The sequence below is a fragment of the Salvelinus alpinus genome, chromosome 5 (genome assembly GCF_045679555.1).
Source record: "Salvelinus alpinus chromosome 5, SLU_Salpinus.1, whole genome shotgun sequence".
NCBI lineage: Eukaryota > Metazoa > Chordata > Actinopteri > Salmoniformes > Salmonidae > Salvelinus > Salvelinus alpinus.
Window position 1 is genome coordinate 49285835 of NC_092090.1, and position 18314 is coordinate 49304148.

Consider the following 18314-nt stretch of genomic DNA (forward strand, 5'->3'; position numbering starts at 1 on the left):
TTAAAATCCTTCCCCGTAGAATTAGATGACTATGGCTACATCAAGATGATAAACTACATACGGACAGAGGTAAGCACATGTCCCATCCCTTATTGTGTTTTGATACAGAGGGACTTCAGATCTTTGGCCAAAGCATGGTCCGGGTAAAATAGTAATGACCCAGATCTCATGCTTGCTTCTTGTCATTTGGAAGTGTAGTCGTCTCTCGAAGTTGAGATTGAGGTTAGACATTTTATAGAAATTGTCATTGCAAAAGAACAGGTGTTTAGACTACCTGATAGAAAGAACGCAACATGTAAAGTGTCGGTTTCATGAGCTGAAATAAAAGATCCCGTAAATTTTTCCTATGAACAAAAAACGTATTTCTCTCAATTTTGGTGCACACATTTGTTTACGTCCCTGTTAGTGAGCATTTTTCCTTTGCCAAGATAATCCATCCACCTGACAGGTGTGGCATATCAAGAAGCTGATTAAACAGCGTGATCATTTCACAGGTGTATTTGGCTGGGGACAATAAAAGGCCACTCTAAAATGAGCAATTTTGTCTCGCAACATAATGCAACAGTTGTCTCAAGTTTTGAGGGAGGGTGCAACTGTCATGCTGACTGCAGGAATGTCCACCAGAGCTGTTGGCAGAACATTTTATTTTCATTTCTCTTCAATAAGTCGCCTCCAGTGTAGTTGTAGAGAATTTGGCAGTACGTCCAACTGGCCTCGCAGCCGTAGACCACATGTAACCACACCACCCCAGGACCTCCACATCTGGCTTCTTCACCTGCGGGATCGTCCGGGGGGGCTCCAAAGTGGGTAGGCCTTTGCCCTCCCAGGCCCACCCATGGCTGGGCCTGGGAGGGCATAGTCCATAGATTAGGGCCTAATTCATTTATTTTTACTGACTGATTTCCTTTATATGAACTGTAACTCAGTCAAATCGTTGAAATTGTTTCACGTTGCCTTTTATATTTTTGTTCAGTGTATAATGTTTTGGATCTTACGGAAAGGAAATCCATAGAAAAGGCAATTGCGGGAAGGATGCTTGGCATGCCTTTTGAAATCGGCATCCAAAATAATGACTGAGAAATAATCAAAGTTAGGAATAAAATCAGGAAGGGTATTTTTTTTTTTTATCCATAAATTAATTGAAAGAAATTGTGTCTAAACAGTACTCATATTTCAGAGCAACCGATAAGGTTTCAAATGACACCACACTGGCTTTGTAGTATCTACAAGCTAATCATTGTAGTGTCACACATTTCCCAACTTTCATGTGTTATTATTTTGGATACAGATTTCAAATATATGCCAAACATCCTTCCCCCAAAAGACCTTTCCAGGGATTTAATATCAGGAATATTGAAAACATCAGAATTATCTTTGGGCCTATCTTGTGTGCGAAGCCCTATTGCTGATATTATTGCAAGCATGCAGTTTGCAGGAGCCGTTTCCAACACGCATGTAAACAAAAACATAATTATAGACGTTCAATAGTATTTTTCCTAGATCCTTTATAGCTATGATTTGATTAATCATGAATGTTAGGTTCTCGAACCTCCGAAATTAATCAGTTACTTCTGTGTCTTTTTATCGTTAAAACAGTTCTTTCTACATAGCCTTTCTATGTCGTCCCAAATACATCCCTGGTTTTCCATGTTCATGGACAATAATGGCTGTGTGTTTGTGTTTGCAGAAGTGCAGTGGGCAGAGCTTGTCTACGCTGCCTGAGTGTTCTATTCCCTGGGAGAGTGATGAGTACATGAGGCCAGCTTTACAGGATGACCCCTTACTGCAGATAGGTACTGGCGTTCACAGGTTCATTGTTCAAGGCCTCAATTTAATCAAGTGCAGATAAAGGGTAACTGCATTGCAGGTATATTTAGAATGTTTTCACCAGATGTGGGGTTTTGCATCAATATCCGATGTTGTTTTAAAGAACAACTTGAACCTGTTTAAAACCAACAAAGGCTTTAAGCTGTTCATATAAACAGAGTGAAACTGCAGTGCTGTTTTCATTTATCTGGTATTATTTGAGTTGGTGCAACCCATTAGTGCTTCATTGTGACTGGAAATTTGCATGGGGTGACGTTACTGGCATGGTTCACACAAAGGAGGTTGGGAGAATTGTATGTGCGGCAGAGATGCGATTGTACACAGTACTGTTAGTAGAGTAGGCAGTCATTATCTTCCCGTTTTTGAAATGTGTTCAAGTGAGTCTCTCCCTTTTGTTAGATCTGGAAGAACTGTGTGAGGGGACGGGGATGTTGGCTGGCCCCTCCACTGGGGGCCAGTGTGAAGCCAGCCGCTCCTCTGATGCTCTTCTGCAGAGGGCCCAGGCTGCAGAGGAGAGGGCCCAGCGCACAGAGGAGGCCCTGGCCAGAGCCATGGACGACCTACACAAACTCAAGTCAGTGCTGCCCACACTACTATTAACATTTCTGTTAATTACTGCTACTTACTACTACTACTGTCATTAGCATCACCACTACTACCACTTCTGATATTATTACAGAAATACAAATTACTAACCCTTTACACTCGAGGGAATTGGCCTATATGGATAGGGTCAAATTTCGAACAGAAAAAATATGACAAGCGTATGCATAACCATGGTAGCAATTGAAAGGGGAAGTATTGGAAGGTGCTCAACCACCATTGAAAACACATTATTTTATTTAAGCTTTTAATAGTTGATCAGAACAAAGGTGAGGACACAACAGTTCACCTGACACGACCGAATCAAGAGACCCTGACCTCTGACGTAAAGTATAGTATGTTTTAATAAATGTTTTACTTTACCTTTTATTTAACTCTAACTGCAAGTCAGTTAAGACCAAATTCTTATTTACAATGACGGCCTCCAGTGTCCTCAATTGCGCGATCAAAACGCATTTTCTACTCCTCTCCTTGGGGCACTCAGTGGGAGAAGGAGTGAGTGTGTCTCATCACAGCAGCTACCAGTGAAACTGGTACAGGGGCAGGGCAGAAACTTTCATTAAGGAATCAGGCCAGGGTAATGGACTTTACTGTTTGACCAAATCAGTTTTAGCCGCCACAAAAATACAAAGGTTGGAGTGAAGTAACCACCTAGAATTTGCAGATGGCACTGATGTGACCAATACATTTTTTTTAACTTGCACAGTCAAGTCAAAGGGTCGCATTTTGCGACCAAATGGATCCCTGCATTTGATGGCACTGCTGTTTCTCATTCTCACACATGCACCTCCCACCTGCGGCCAGCAGAGGGACTCAGTGAACTCAGTATTGCAGAGGCCTTTCCTTTGTTTAGGAGGAAAAGGAGAAGGGAGGGAAAATTCCACTGCTGCATAGAGGGGGAGTGGGGGGATATAGATGCTCTCTTTCCATTTACTGCTATGTCCTGTCGGAAGGTTGTGCGGTTGGTGCTGTAAGTGTGTGACTGTGCTGCGGTAAATCTGTTCCAATACATTCCGGATAGAAGTTTGCCGTAAGTGCTGATCTAGGATCAGCCAATCTGAATGTTAAACCATGGTGGGGGGGTGCAAAACTGACCTTAGATCAGGGTCTAGGGGCAACCTCATCCTGCTCTGTTGTAAAATACTATGGTATTTGTTTCAGGTTGCTGGCCCAGGGTCTAGTATTGAATGCGGATGTGGGTCGGGGCGCCGGGTCCTTGGGCGCAGTGGCTGAGCTCCGGGAGGACGAGGACGAGGCCTACTTCAGCTCATATGGCCACTACAGCATCCATGAGGAGATGCTTAAGGTCCGCTACCACAATGGCATGCCTGCGCATATGCATACACTCATGCACTCTTCTTCTTAATTCAGTAGCCACTGCAGAGAGAGGAGGGACGCAGGTTTAGCAGTGCGGTTAATCCCAAAGGCTCGATGTAGCATAAAATGAAAATGATCGTCTCTATGCAAACTATGATGTTGATGACATGACGTTTTTCTCGGTGACAAGTCAGCAATAAGGAGTGAGCTCTCATGCGAAACATCAGCATTACTATAACATGGTGGGGATTTGAGATGTGGTGATTGTATTTCACACTTCTTCAGCATTATAAGTTGCGTGTGTGGAAGGGGAGGTGTGGGTAGGAATGCTAGGTGGTCAACCCTCTCTTCCTCTCTCACTTACCGCAGTGCTTCGACATGATCCGTTCCCTCTCTCTGATTGGTGCTTAGCACTGTTAATGTTTGCGTCATACATGTATACACATCAGACTAAACTCCATCAAAAACCATTCCTCGGAGGAAAGAGGAACCACGTTTGCGGTAGAAGATCGTCAACTCTTTTATGGGCTGCCATAAAGTGGATCATTGTTGGTCATGGTGTGTGAACGAGAGCGTGCTTAAGACAGGGCGAGAGAGAAAGTGAGTCACCATTTAACCCTCCCACTTCCTTCCCTGCCCCATCATCTAAGTTCAGTCTGTTTCTCCGGGCATGTTATCAAAGATAAATCTTGAAGAATCAATTCTCTATTACTAGAAGCTCTGGTTTTCAATCATCCTTGCTCCAAGGATCCTTCGCCACTCCTCATGTCAGACTAATATAATGAATATGAGGTCAGGTTTCATGTCAGATCAATCAATCAAATGTATTTATAAAGCCCTTTTTACATCAGCCGATGTCACAAAGTGCTGTACAGAAACCTAGCCTAAAACCCCAAACAGCAAGCAGTGCAGATGTAGAAGCAGTCTTTGGAACAGATCCGATTTTAAACTTCTAATTGATTTGTAATTTATTTCAACACCATGGGGTGGGGGTGGTTTCCTTGACACTATTAAACCTAGTCCTGGACTAAAAGCAAGCTCAATGGAGAATCTCTGTTTCTGGGAAACCGCTCCTATTGGGATTCGACTGTAATTTGGCAAACATTTGGTGGTTTGTTGTGTTTCTGTCAACACACCAACAGCATGCGAAGGCATCATCTGAAATGAGTGTGGATAAGTTGTGCGTTTTAAATGTGTGTTTCATGGGTACGTAAAGGTCCTCCCTCTGAAAAGCGTAAGGATTTGATTGGCAGGTTAATTAGCCCGTCCTGACCAACCAGATTCCACATGGAATTGTTGAAACGATGCCAGTCCTTTCTATTTCTATGTTAGAATGTGTCTACGTTTTGGGGGGGGGGGGGATTTCTCAGCCTAGCAAGCATTGTACTCATTTTCCGTGGAGTCAAATCCCCAGTCAGCTCTGATTCCGCGAGATGACACCACATACAAGCACAAACATGTAATCTCCCCTCATAGACATACAACCGTCCGTCCGCCCGACTGTGACACACACACACACCTTGGTCTCGGGTGACTGGATAATTTGTTTCCGTTTGTTATGTTGTTTCTGAAGACATGCTCTATGATGATGTTTTCTCTGCCCGTGGTAATGGATGACCTGAATGTCCTTTGTTCCTTCCTCTCAGGATAAAGTCCGCACAGAAAGCTACAGGGACTTCATGTACCTCAACCCAGAAGTGTTCAAGGACAAGGTGAGCAAAGAACTTGGCAGTGCAGGTTTTAAAATGTAAATTGCTATGGCGGTGACGGCGCCTCGTTTAAAACACTGCAACTTTATTACGCGCCTCTCGGCCCGGGACTGTGGAGGGCTGATAACGAGCGCACACCAACCCCCTTATTGCCACCCTTCCAACCCTGCACTGTCATTTGGAAGCAGGCAGCGTCCATCTCCAAGGCCATCACTTATGTGCTGCCACCGGGTATGCCCTGAGGGAGGGGGTAGAGGATAGGCGGGGGGGGGGGGGGGGTGACAGGATGGTGGAGAGTGGTAGAGCAATTTTTCAGTCAAAGGGGTTAGGGATGGGAGAGAATGGGTAGGAAACGGGACGGTTGCAGGAAGAAGAAGCGCAGGGTTTGGTCTGGGTATTGTTATCCCTGTCATCGGAGTGGCGGTGGATAAGGGTTGTGTTGACCTGCCGCAACCCCTGTCATTGTGATAAACACTCTGGCTCCTCTCCTGCACCTCGCCCCCAGTATGGTCCTTCAGCGTTCCAGAAATAAGTATCTCTTGAAAATATATTTTTACGGTATTTTCAGATTTTCTTTCTACAGATAGTGAAAGAGACCGACAGTGGGAGAAGATAGAGATTGTATCAAAGGGCTGTAGGCTGGATTCGAACCCATTTCACTAGACCAGCCAGGTCACAGGATAGGAGTATATCAGAGGGAGAAATGTTTGTGAGGGAAGTTGAAAATGGATTGTATTACGAGAGCTATGGGTTTGCTGTTTTGTGTGGAGCTCAGTCCTTTTCCCGTAGCTCCTTCTCAGATGTCAAAACTCCATCCTACCAAAACAGTCTGAAATTTCAGGCGGTCTTTTCAAAAAGCTTACACTAAAAGGGAATTATCATAATTTTCACAATTTCACAGTATTATTCCAACCTCCTTGTGTGGAAGTAAACACAGGAAAAATTGTGTTTCTGACTTCACTGGCCATTAAAAAAAACATTCCTGGCCACTCTTGAACGCCTTTTAACTAGATAGCAAGTATATCGAAATTATAATGGACCTACAGTGTATGTTTTTCGAATACCAGCCCTTTTTCCTTTGACGAACAAATCGGTCCGCTGAATTTAATTCCCGGTGTGGCACTCGGGACTAAATTATTGGCCACCCCTGGTCTACACCCCTGTTAGAACATCTACCCTTCTTAAAACTTCTTATGGCTGCAATCCCGGTGACGGGATGATATGACAACAGCCAGTGAAAGTGCAGGGCGCCAAATTCAAAACAACAGAAATCTCATGTTAAATTCCTCAGACATACATGTTTCTTATACCATTTTAAAGATAATCTTGTTGTTAATCCCACCAAAATGTCCGATTTCAAATATGCTTTTCAGCGAAAGCACTACAAACGATTATGTTAGGTCACACCAAACCACAATAAGCACAGCCATTTTTCCAGCGAAAGATAGCAGTCACAAAAAGCAGAAATATAGCTAAAATTAATCACTAACCTTTGATGATCTTCATCAGAGGACACTCATAGGACTTCATGTTACACAATACATGCATGTTTTGTTTGATAAAGTTCATATTTATATAAAAAAATCTGAGTTTACATTGGCGCGTTAGATTCACTAGTTCCAAAAACATCCAGTGATAGTGCAAAGCCACATCGTTTCAACAGAAATACTCATCATACATGTAGATGATAATACAAGTTATACACATGGAATTATAAATATACCTCTCCTTAATGCAACCGCTGTGTCAGATTTCAAAAAAACTTTACGGAAAAAGCACACCATGCAATAATCTGAGACGGAGCTCAGAACAATAGCCAAATTAGCCGCCATGTTGGACTCAACAGAAACCAGAAATTACATGATAAATGTTTCCTTACCTTTGATGATCTTCATCAGAATGCAGTCCTAGGAATCCCAGGTCCACAATAAATGCTTGATTTGTTCGATAATGTCCGTTATTTATGTCCAATTAGCTACTTTGGTTAGCGCGTTTGGTAACAATTCCAAAGTCACAAAGCACGTTCACTAAAACGTGACGAAATGTCCAAAAGTTCCGTAACAGTTCCGTAACAGTAGAAACATGTCAAACGATGTATTGAATCAATCTTTAGAATGTTGTTTACTTACATCTTGAATAACGTTCCAACCGGAGAATTACATTGACTTCAGTTGAGCGATGGAACGGAGCTGCCTCTCTCGTGAACGCGCGTGGTCAAAGCGTGGTCACCTCATGGCAGTGGTTACTCATTCCTGTCTCCTTCGGCCCCCCTTCACAGTAGAGTCATCAGACAAAGTTATATTGACTGTTGACATCTAGTGGAAGCCGTAGGACGTGAAAACGGATCCATATATCGCTGTAATTTCAATGGGCTTGGTTGAAAATCTACCAGCCTCAGAAAAAATCCATGTTATACTCACAGACATAATTCAAACAGTTTTAGAAATTTCAGAGTGTTTTCTATCCAATACTAATAATAATATGCATATATCAGCAACTATGACTGAGGAGCAGGCCGTTTACTCTGGGCACCTCTGTGCACCTTTCATCCAAGCTACTCAATACTGCCCCTGCAGCCATAAGAAGTTAACACGCTAATCAGCCAATCCTTTACTAGTTATAAGGAAGGGGAAGTTTCCTTTTGTGGATTAAAGGTGCACTTCTACCTCCTATACTGCAGGTGGTGCTAGATGTGGGCTGTGGGACGGGCATCCTTTCTATGTTCGCCGCCAGAGCGGGAGCCAAGATGGTCATTGGGGTGGACCAATCAGAAATCATCTACCAGGCCATGGACATTGTCAGGTGAGCCGCCATTGTTATCCAAGGGAATCCTGGGAAATAGTGTGTTTTTAGACAAGTTGGTTGTGTTGTACTGCCCTGTTTCAAATGCCCCCCTATTTCGTGCTAACTGGACATGAATATTATGTGATATACAAACACTCACCTGTAACACACACCCCATTGACAAGCAGGTGTCTATGAGCTCAAATAAGGCTTTATAGGGATGGTGTGTCAGTGTCCATACTTCTACTGCATATAACTTATAACCCCCGTATCACAGGGACCAGAAGCCAGTCAATGGCCGTGTCTGAATACCCATACTTGTGTTCTAAATATTAGGCATTATGGGTATGCGAAAATAAAATGTGTTATAGTACACTATTAAAAATAAAGGTTCAGGTTGGAACCAAATAAAGTTCTTAAGAGTGATGCCATAGGGTAACCATTCTAGGTTCTTTGAATAACCTTAAATGGGATGGTTCTTTGAAGAACCACACACGCAATACCTTATTTTAAGCAAATAAGGTGTTGATCCTCACTTGCATATCTCCCAAGGTGCCTTTCGAGTGCATTTTAGTTACCAGTACCACCCTTGACTGTGTTTGCTAGTGACAGAGACATGATTGTTATATTCATTAATTTTCAGCACTGTGGCCTTCACCAAGTAAAATCCTATGTGAATATGTTATTGTTAAAATGTAATTATTTAATACAATACACTACATAGTTTGTAAGGCCTTCTTTTGAGGGCCTAGTTTTACCCTAAAACTCATGGTTTACAGATCACATCAGGCCTGCAAGTCACATAATGCTGGCTTGTAAAGTTGTGTAATTCCTATTGAAATCCAGCCAGAGGAGGGATATCTAACATTTTGAATTTTTATTCACTTACAACCTGCATTCAGAATGACTGCCAGGGTTGGGAAGACTAAAGTATGACACTACCTAAATCATTTAAACTGGAACAAACATTTCAGTATCAGGTGCAATAAGTCCAAGTAACAGATTGGATTAGTTTAGAAAAATGTGTTGTTTATATTTGGAAGCAGAAGATTAATCAATCAAAACATGGATATTGAAACACACAATGAAAAAAATCTACCTGCAATAGAGCATGCTGGGAAATATGATAATGATGGCTGTGGTTTTGGTTAAACTCTGGTTAGTAACACCATCACTGGGGTTCTTTTACACCACTTAGTGTTAATTTAACTCCTGAATCAACACTAGAAATGTTACACTGAAAAATTAACTAATTAACGCTGGCCAATTTGCTGTGTGCTATGAAAGTGTCACATCTTCAGGCTTCCATACATTTCAAGAATCTTTTAGAATTCTGAAGAACCGTGGATGCCACGTCAAGAATCCCCCCACTTAACTCAAGGTTCTTTATCAGGAAAGAATATCTACATAGGCGTACTGAGGCCCATTATCAGCAACCATCACTCCTGTGTTCCAATGGCACGTTGTGTTAGCTAATCCAAGTTTATAATTTTAAAAGCTAATTGATCATTAGAAAACCCTTTTGCATTTATGTTAGCACCGCTGAAAACTCTTGTCCTGAATTAAAGAAGCAATAAAACTGGCCTTTAGACTAGTTGAGTATCTGGAGCATCAGCATTTGTGGGTTCGATTACAGGCTCAAAATGTCCAGAAACAAATAACTTTCTTCTGAAACTCGTCAGTCTATTCTTGTTCTGAGAAATGAAGGCTGTTCCATGCGAGAAATTTCCAAGAAACTGAAGAGCTCATACAATGCTGTGTACTACTCCCTTCACAGTACAGCGCAAACTGGCTCTAACCAAAATAGAAAGAAGAGTGGGAGGCCCCGTTGCACAACTGGGCAAGAGGACAAGTACATTAGTGTTTAGTTTGAGAAACAGACCCCTCACAAGTCCTCAACTGGCAGCTTCATTAAATAGTACCCACAAAACACCAGACTCAACATCAACAGTGATGAGGCGACTCAGGGATGCTGGTCTTCTAGGCAGAGTTGCAAAGAAAAAGCCATATCTCAGACTGGCCAAAAAAATGAAAAGATTAAGATGGGCAAAAGAACACAGACACTGGACAGAAGAAGACTGAAAAAAGTGTAATGGACAGACGAATCTAAGTTGGAGGTGTTCGGATCACAAAGAAGAACGTTTGTGAGATGCAGAAAAGATGCTGGAGGATTGCTTGACACCATCTGTCAAGCATGGTGGAGGCAGTGTGATTGTCTGGGGGTGCTTCGGTGGTGGTAAAGTGGGAGATTTGTACAGGGTAAAAGGGATCTTGAAGAAGGAAGGCTATCACTCCATTTTGCAATGCCATGCCATACCATGTGGACGGCGCTTAATTGGAGCCAATTTCCTCCTACCACAGGACAATGACCCAAAGCACAGCTACAAACTATACAATAACTATTTAGGGAAGAAGCAGTTAGCTGGTATTCTGTCTATAATGGAGTGGCCAGCACAGTCACCGGATCTCAACCCTATTGAGCTGTTATGGGAGCAGCTTGACCGTATGGTACGTAAGAAGTGCCCATCAACCCATTCCAACTTGTGGGTGGTGCTTCAGGTAGCATGGGGTGAAATCTCTTCAGATTACCTCAACAAATTGACAACTAGAATGCCAAAGGTCTGCAAAGCTGCAATTGCTGCAAATGGAGGACTCTTTGATGAAAGCAAAGTTTGAAGGACACAATTATTATTTCAATTAAAAATCATTATTTATAACCGTGTCAACGTCTTGACTATATTTCCTATTTAAATTTGCAACTCATTTAATGTATGTTTTCATTGAAAACAAGGAAATTTGTTTGTGATCCCAAACTTTTGAATGGTAGTGTACATGTACAAATTACCTTGACTAACCTGTAGTCCCGCACATTGACTCGGTGCCGGGACCCCCTGTATATAGCCTCGTTATTGTTATTTTGTGCTACTTTTTATTACTTTTTTTTTTTACTTTACTTTATTTAGTAAATATTTTCTTAACTTTATTTCTTGAACTGCATTGTTGGTTAAGGGCTTGTAAAGTAAGCATTTTACAGTAAATTCTACACCTGTTGTATTTGGCGCATGTGACATACCATTTGATAAAATGTTGCTTTTCTAACAAGGGATAGATATCTATTTCTGGAGCGTCTAAAGGACAGCCAGTCAGACTTAGAATCAATCAGCCTTGCCTTAGCCCAAGCTAAATTTCTCTCCTGAATTTTCTCTGATAGTTCATGTGTGAACCAGGGATAAGCTCTATCCCTTATCCTTAGTTTCTTGAACTAACATGTTTATCTGCAATAGAGTTGAGCAAAGAAGTAAAACAATTTAGTGCCTATCCGAGTCAGAGATATTTGACACAACCCCCCCCCCCCCCCCATTCAAACAATTCCATATCAGACAAAAGTTGTTGCTCATTGAAATTCCAATTTCTCATTGTAATATTGTGAGGAGGAGATTTATGTAGCTTTGCATCTCTTATGCAGTCAAGGGGGGGTTCAAATGTCACTGAACTCGAACAGTCCACATACTTTCCCTCTGCAAACAAAACGAGTAATGGAAATATCTGTTATCCCATAGTAGAATAGTTTATCTATTTAACTAATGGTAACATAAAGTGACAAAGTGGTTTCTGTGAGAAGTACAGGCGTGTTACCCTAACAGGTCGGCCTACATTATATTAATTTTGTTTATGCAAGATTTCTGTGACATACAATTCAGTGGGATGCTAACTACCGGTAGTTAAATGATTGGCAGCACCATGCTTCAGACTATTTATAGCCGCTATGCTGCATAAATTGGGCTACAGGTGATGATGCTTATTGCTAATAGCATATCTGATAATATGGACCATGCATAGGCTATATGCATGGTCCAATATGTTAAAATAACGCTAACAAATTATTTTGCCAGTATGTTATTTGGCTCATTTCTGGATGTAGAAATTATATTTTAGATGGTGTCAGGATAATAAAAAAACAAAAACATTTTGGAGTAGAATGTCCTTTTTAACAAGTCACAAGAACTGAGCTTCTCTGTCCTTCTCCATAAAAATTATCCGGTGGGCACCACGGATCCACAAAGAAAGCATTATGGCACTCTTGTTATCACAGCACATTTGGTTCTGATGTTGTACTCGCACACTTGCAGTGATTTATTAGGAAACACATTTGAGTCTTTGCTTCAGAAAATACATTTGAAATATATTTTCAGTTGGAAAGTGTTTTGGAAATATATTCCCTCCCTAGTAGTATGTGGACTAGTACATTTCCCTCTCCAGCAGTGTGTGGACTAGCACACTTCCCTCCCCAGTGTAGTATGGACTCTCTCAGTAGAGGTCTCTGTGACCTCCAGCCACCTTTTTATTTGTTTCAGGTGGTTGAGTTCAATGAAGCGGGTGCCAGACGGCCTGGTCGTAACTCACATAATTTAGTACACATGCCTGACTCTGGTCTGTCCTGCCTCTCGGCTCTTCCACAGCTGCTCTCTGAACTACTGCTTGTGCAACCCACCTCTTAATTAACATCATTTCCCTCAGTCAGACCCCAAAAAAACAAAAAGTTGCTTAATTAGCAGGAGGGATGGGGGCAACATCTTATTATGCGAGGTGTTCAAGTTCAGATCATCTGTCAGTCAAAACCCATAGAGCGCTGTGAAGCGGAGAGCCAGAGCTCTGACGTAATTTATAGCATGTTACTGTACAGCCACTGTGTTCCAATTTAGGCATTTATCAGTGCCCAAATCTGCCATTTTCAACCTGTATACTGGTACGAGTGTAAGGGGCTACTACACTCTCACCTGCTGTGTGTTTTATAACACCCACACCCGTTTTTATACCAGCTCTCCACTAGCACCACCAATGAACCGGACAGTGCTTCCAAACCAAACTCATTTACCACCCTTAGACCACCAAGCACTGCCTGAATGCAGCTTTGAGTTAGGGGCCATTATTGTGTGTTGTTATTACCATTATGCAAGGGAGTGTCGTATAAGCAAAACAATGGGATTGCGGGAGAGGGGACGTTTTAATTTTACAGCCCACTAGCTCGCTGTCGGTTGTGTGTGTTGGCATGCAGGCAGTGTCCCACTAGGCCTCCCAGCGTGACAGGACAAAGTAGTTAAAACATGACATTGTACCCCAGACGCACACCTATACAGATACGCACGTACACACACACACACACACGTGTAGTTTCTGTCACTACCCCACAGTGGATGTTAATGTAAGAATACAGTGGCTTGCGAAAGTATTCACCCCTCTTGGCATTTTTACAATTTTATTGCCTTACAACCTGGAATTAAAATATATTTTTTTGCCGTTTGTATCATTTTATTTACACAACATGCCTACCACTTTGAAGATGCTAAATATTTTTACTTGTGAAACAAACAAGAAATAAGACAAATATAACAGAACTTGAGCGTGCATAACTATTCACAGCCCCAAAGTCAATACTTTGTAGAGCCACCTTTTGCAGCAATTACAGCTGCAAGTCTCTTGGGGTATGTCTCTATAAGCTTGGCACATCTAGCCACTGGGATTTTTGCCCATTCTAAAAGGCAAAACTTCTCCAGTTCCTTCAAGTTGGATGGGTTCTGCTGGTGTACAGCAATCTTTAAGTCATACCACAGATGGGCTTTGACTAGGCCATTTCAAGACATTTAAATGTTTCCCCTTAAACCACTCGAGTTTTGCTTTAGCAGTATGCTTTGGGTCATTGTCCTGCTGGAAGGTGAACCTCTGTCCCAGTCTCAAATCTCTGGAAGACTGAAACAGGTTTCCCTCAAGAATTTCCCTGTATTTAGCGCAATCCATCATTCCTTCAATTCTCACCAGTTTCCCAGTCCCTGCCGATGGAAAAACATCCCCACAGCATGATTTTGCCACCACCATGCTTAACTGGGGGGGATGGTGTTCTCGGGAGATGAGAGGTGTTGGGTTCGCGCCAGACATAGCGTTTTCCTTGATGGCCAAAAAGCTACATTTTAGTCTCATCTGACCAGAGTACCTTCTTCCATATGTTTGGGGAGTCTCCCACATGCCTTTTGGCTAACACCAAACGTCTTTCCTTATTTTCTTCTTTAAGCAATGGCTCTTTTTGGCCACTCTTCCATAAAGCCCAGCTCTGTGGAGTGTACTGCTTAAAGTAGTCCTATAGACAGATACTCCAATCTCCGCTGTGAAACTTTGCAGCTCCTTCAGTGTTATCTTTGGTCTCTTTGTTGTCTCTGATTAATGCCCTCCTTGCCTGGTCCGTGAGTTTTGGTGGCCGGCCCACTCTTGGCAGGTTTGTTCTGGTGCCATATTCTTTCCATTTTTTAATAATGGATTTAATGGTGCTTCGTGGAATGTTCAAAGTTTTGGATATTTTTTTATAACCCAACCCTGATCTGTACTTCTCCACAACTTTGTTCCTGACCTGTTTGGAGAGCCCCTTGGTCTTCATGGTGCCGCTTGCTTGGTGGTGCCCCTTACTTAGTCGTGTTGCAGACTCTGGGGCCTTTCAGAACAGGTGTGTATATATATATACTGAGATCATGTGACAGATCATGTGACACTTAGATTGCACACAGGTGGACTTTTTAAAACTAATTATGTGACTTCTGAAGGTATTTGGTTGCACCAGATCTTATTTAGGGGCTTCATAGCAAAGAGGATGAATACATATGCATATAATTTCACTTCAACAGTTTGGACAATTTTTTGTATGTCCATTACATGAAATTCAAATAAAAATCTATTTAAATTACAGTTTGTAATGCAACAAAATAGGAAAAATGCCAAGGGGAATGAATACTTTTGCAAGGCACTGTATGTAATTAAAATGAGAGCCCGACCGATTAGGGCTGTTACGGTCTTGGAATTTGAGGTTACGGTAATTGGCCAGGCCAATGTACGTGGTCACTGACATAACTGTTCAGGGGGGTCAAAAAAAGGGGAGGTCACAATTCTGTTTGTACACTTGTTTACATGGATATGCATCTTAATAAAAACCTACTTGAAACAAACCATTATTATTCGTTATTATCGTAGCATTTCATTATTGTTATTATTCCTCAACAAATTAAGAAATGCCAGGTTGGAGAGGATCTGTCGCGTTTTTGTATTGATGCAACATTAATGGAGTCAAAATAAAGATATATGCCTACCTGTTGGCTTTTCTGCATATGTTTTTAAATACTGGTCCTATTTCGACGCACAAAACCATTCAAAATAAGTTTATTTCCACTTTCCCCGAAACATTTGCATAACGTCACAAACCATGCTGAGGTCATTCGATATCAGTGGCATTAACACATTTTCTTCAGAGAGAGGACATCTTAGTGAAATAATGTAGCCTAAGCCACTGAAAAGAGGCATTTGATTCTTATTAAACAGATGGAGTCTAGACAGGCTACTTTAGGAAACTTTCTGAATGGACACGTAGGCCTATAAAGAGAATCAGCCATCTCACACACGCAGACTGCTGTAAAAGCACCCGTTAATCAAAGCCACCAGCGTATGTCAGACACACAGGAAAATATTTTTCCTGAAAATGTTTTTAAAAACCTAGGCCCACCTTTTCAAGAAAGTAGGCTTTAAGATAATGAATTGACAATGAAAGTATGAAGTATTATAATTTGTGCTTTCAGTGCATTTGGAAAGTATTCAGATCCCTTCCCTTTTCCCACATTTTGTTACATTACAGCCTTATTCTGAAATTGATGAGGGAAAATAATTTAATCAATCTACACACAATACCCCATTATGACAAAGCGAAAACAGTCTTTTAGAAATTGTATCAAATGTTAAAAATAAATAAATAACGGAAATACCTTACCCTTTGCTATGAGACTCGAAATTGAGCTCAGGTGCATCCTGTTAACATTGATCATCCTTGAGATGTTTCTACAACATGATTGGAGTCCACCTGTGGTAAATTCAATTGATTGGATATGATTTGGAAAGGCACACACCTGTCTTTTTAAGGTTCCACAGTTGGCAGTGCATGTCAGAGCGAAAACCAGGCCATGAGGTCGAAGGAATTTTATGTAGAGAACCTGATCGTCACTCTGACAGAGCTCCAGAGTTCCTCTGTGGAGATGGGAGAACATTCCAGAAGGACAACCATCTCTGCAGCACTCCACCAATCAGGCCTTTATGAAAGTGGCCAGATGGAAGCACGCTTGAGAAACGGGATTCTCTGGTCAGATGAAACCAAGATTTAACTTTTTGCCTGACTGCCAAGCATCACGTCTGGAGGAAACCTGGCACCATACCTACGGTGAAGCATGGTGGTGGCAGCATCATGCTGTGGGGATGTTTTTCATTGGCAGGGACTTGAAGACTAGTCAGGATCGAAGGAAAGATGAATGGAGCAAAGTACAGAGAGATCCTTGATGAAAACCAGCTTCAGAGCGCTCAGGACCTCAGATTGGGACTAAGGTTCACCTTCCAACAGGACAATGACCCTAAGCACACAGCCAAGACAACGCAGGAGTGGCTTCGGTGCAAGTCTATGAATGTCCTTGAGTGGCCCAGCCAGAGCCCGGACTAGAATCCGATCTAACATCTCTGGAGAGACCTGAAAATATCTGTGCAGCGACTCTCCACATCTAACCTGACAGAGCTTGAGAATATATGCAGAGAAGAATGGGTGAAACTCCCCAAATACAGGTGTGCCAAGCTTGTAGCATCATACCCAAGAAGAATTGAGGCTGTAATTGCTGCCAAAGGTGCTTCAACAAAGTACTGAGTAAAGTGTCTGAAATACTTATGTAACTGTGATATTTCATTTTTATTTTTTTAAATAAATTAGCAAAAATATATAAACCTGTTTTTGCTTCGTCATTATGGGGTATTGTGTGTGTGTGTGTGGATTGATGAGGGAAAACATTTATTTAATCAATTTTAGAATAAGGCTGTAATTGGGTCTGAATACTTTCCAAATGCACTGTATTTAGCAGATTGTGTTGAGTGAAAAAAATCTAAACTTGTTTCTCACACGTGTAGCAGGTTTTGAACTCTGCTAACAACGTTTCCACTCTGAAAATGAGAACGGTAAATTACTGTTATTAATACATGGATTAACATAAATGAATGTAACCAAATGACCGGGATATACAGTAAATTGCGTGTTTTACAAATGGTAGGCTACCACATGGGCGTTCATAGGCTACTATTCTACTTTGCGGGGATAGGAGGGTGGCAATTTTTGTTGTTGTCTCGCCTACAACAGCATATCTGCCAGGACTGGGCCTGATCAGCGTTGATTAGTCTATAAAATAAGAAAAGATTCCATATGAAATTGTACCATGCCATGTTGGAGAGGATTGGCACATTGTCCATTTGACAGTTAGTTCATTATAGGCTTCAGAGCCAGAACAACCTTGTCGACTGCTGTTGAATAATTAATGAATAGTCTGACACATCCAACCTTTTTTTAAAAGATAGATTTATTTATTTACTAGCAAGCAATCAAAACGAGCCACCCATCAACTCCACACATCAACAATTTTTTTTTAATTGCAGTGCCATGGCCTATAGCATTCTACACCCCTGCGCGATTAGCTGCTCGAGCATCAAAGGAAAGTTGGAAAGAGGAGGAGATGTAGAAAGTGTAATAAACAAAGTTAGCAAACATTCCTGCTATTAGTTAAAGTTTATCTACATGGAAATAAAGTTAATAAAATACTAGAATGAATTTAAGCCTAATTAAACAATTATTTTCATGACAGTCTCCTTCCACTGTCAGCTACATGGTTATTCAATTACTGTCACAGCCCTATGACCGATATGCTATTTTGGGTCTGATTCCGATTTTTTTTTTGGGGGGGGGGGCAAAACTTACAGATACCGATATGTATGCCGATATACTGTTTTACAGTGGGAAAATTAAAAAGTTACATTTTTCCACACTGAATTCTCATAAATTGCCATCCAAAATAACAAATATCCAATAACTATGCTTCTTCCAATGTTGATTTCATACATTGTGACAATAATGACACATCATGATAATGGTTCAGATAAGCATTAGATTCCCTTTTTCCATCCTATTTATTGAATATCGGTTATCGGCCGATAGCGATATAGCTTTAAAAGGCCAAAATT

The 18314-nt window shown here is 41.5% G+C and overlaps 1 protein-coding gene across 1 annotated transcript in view; it reads left to right on the top strand.

The window, feature by feature from the left end:
* The window catches only part of prmt3 (protein arginine methyltransferase 3), a 95586-nt gene that overhangs the window by 967 nt on the left and 76305 nt on the right, over positions 1–18314 (top strand). The window contains exons 4-9 of the mRNA XM_071402223.1: positions 20–69; positions 1688–1793; positions 2227–2401; positions 3592–3736; positions 5394–5459; positions 8137–8258. Of these exons, the coding sequence (XP_071258324.1) occupies positions 20–69; positions 1688–1793; positions 2227–2401; positions 3592–3736; positions 5394–5459; positions 8137–8258 (664 nt within the window). The remainder of the gene's footprint in view (positions 1–19; positions 70–1687; positions 1794–2226; positions 2402–3591; positions 3737–5393; positions 5460–8136; positions 8259–18314) is intronic.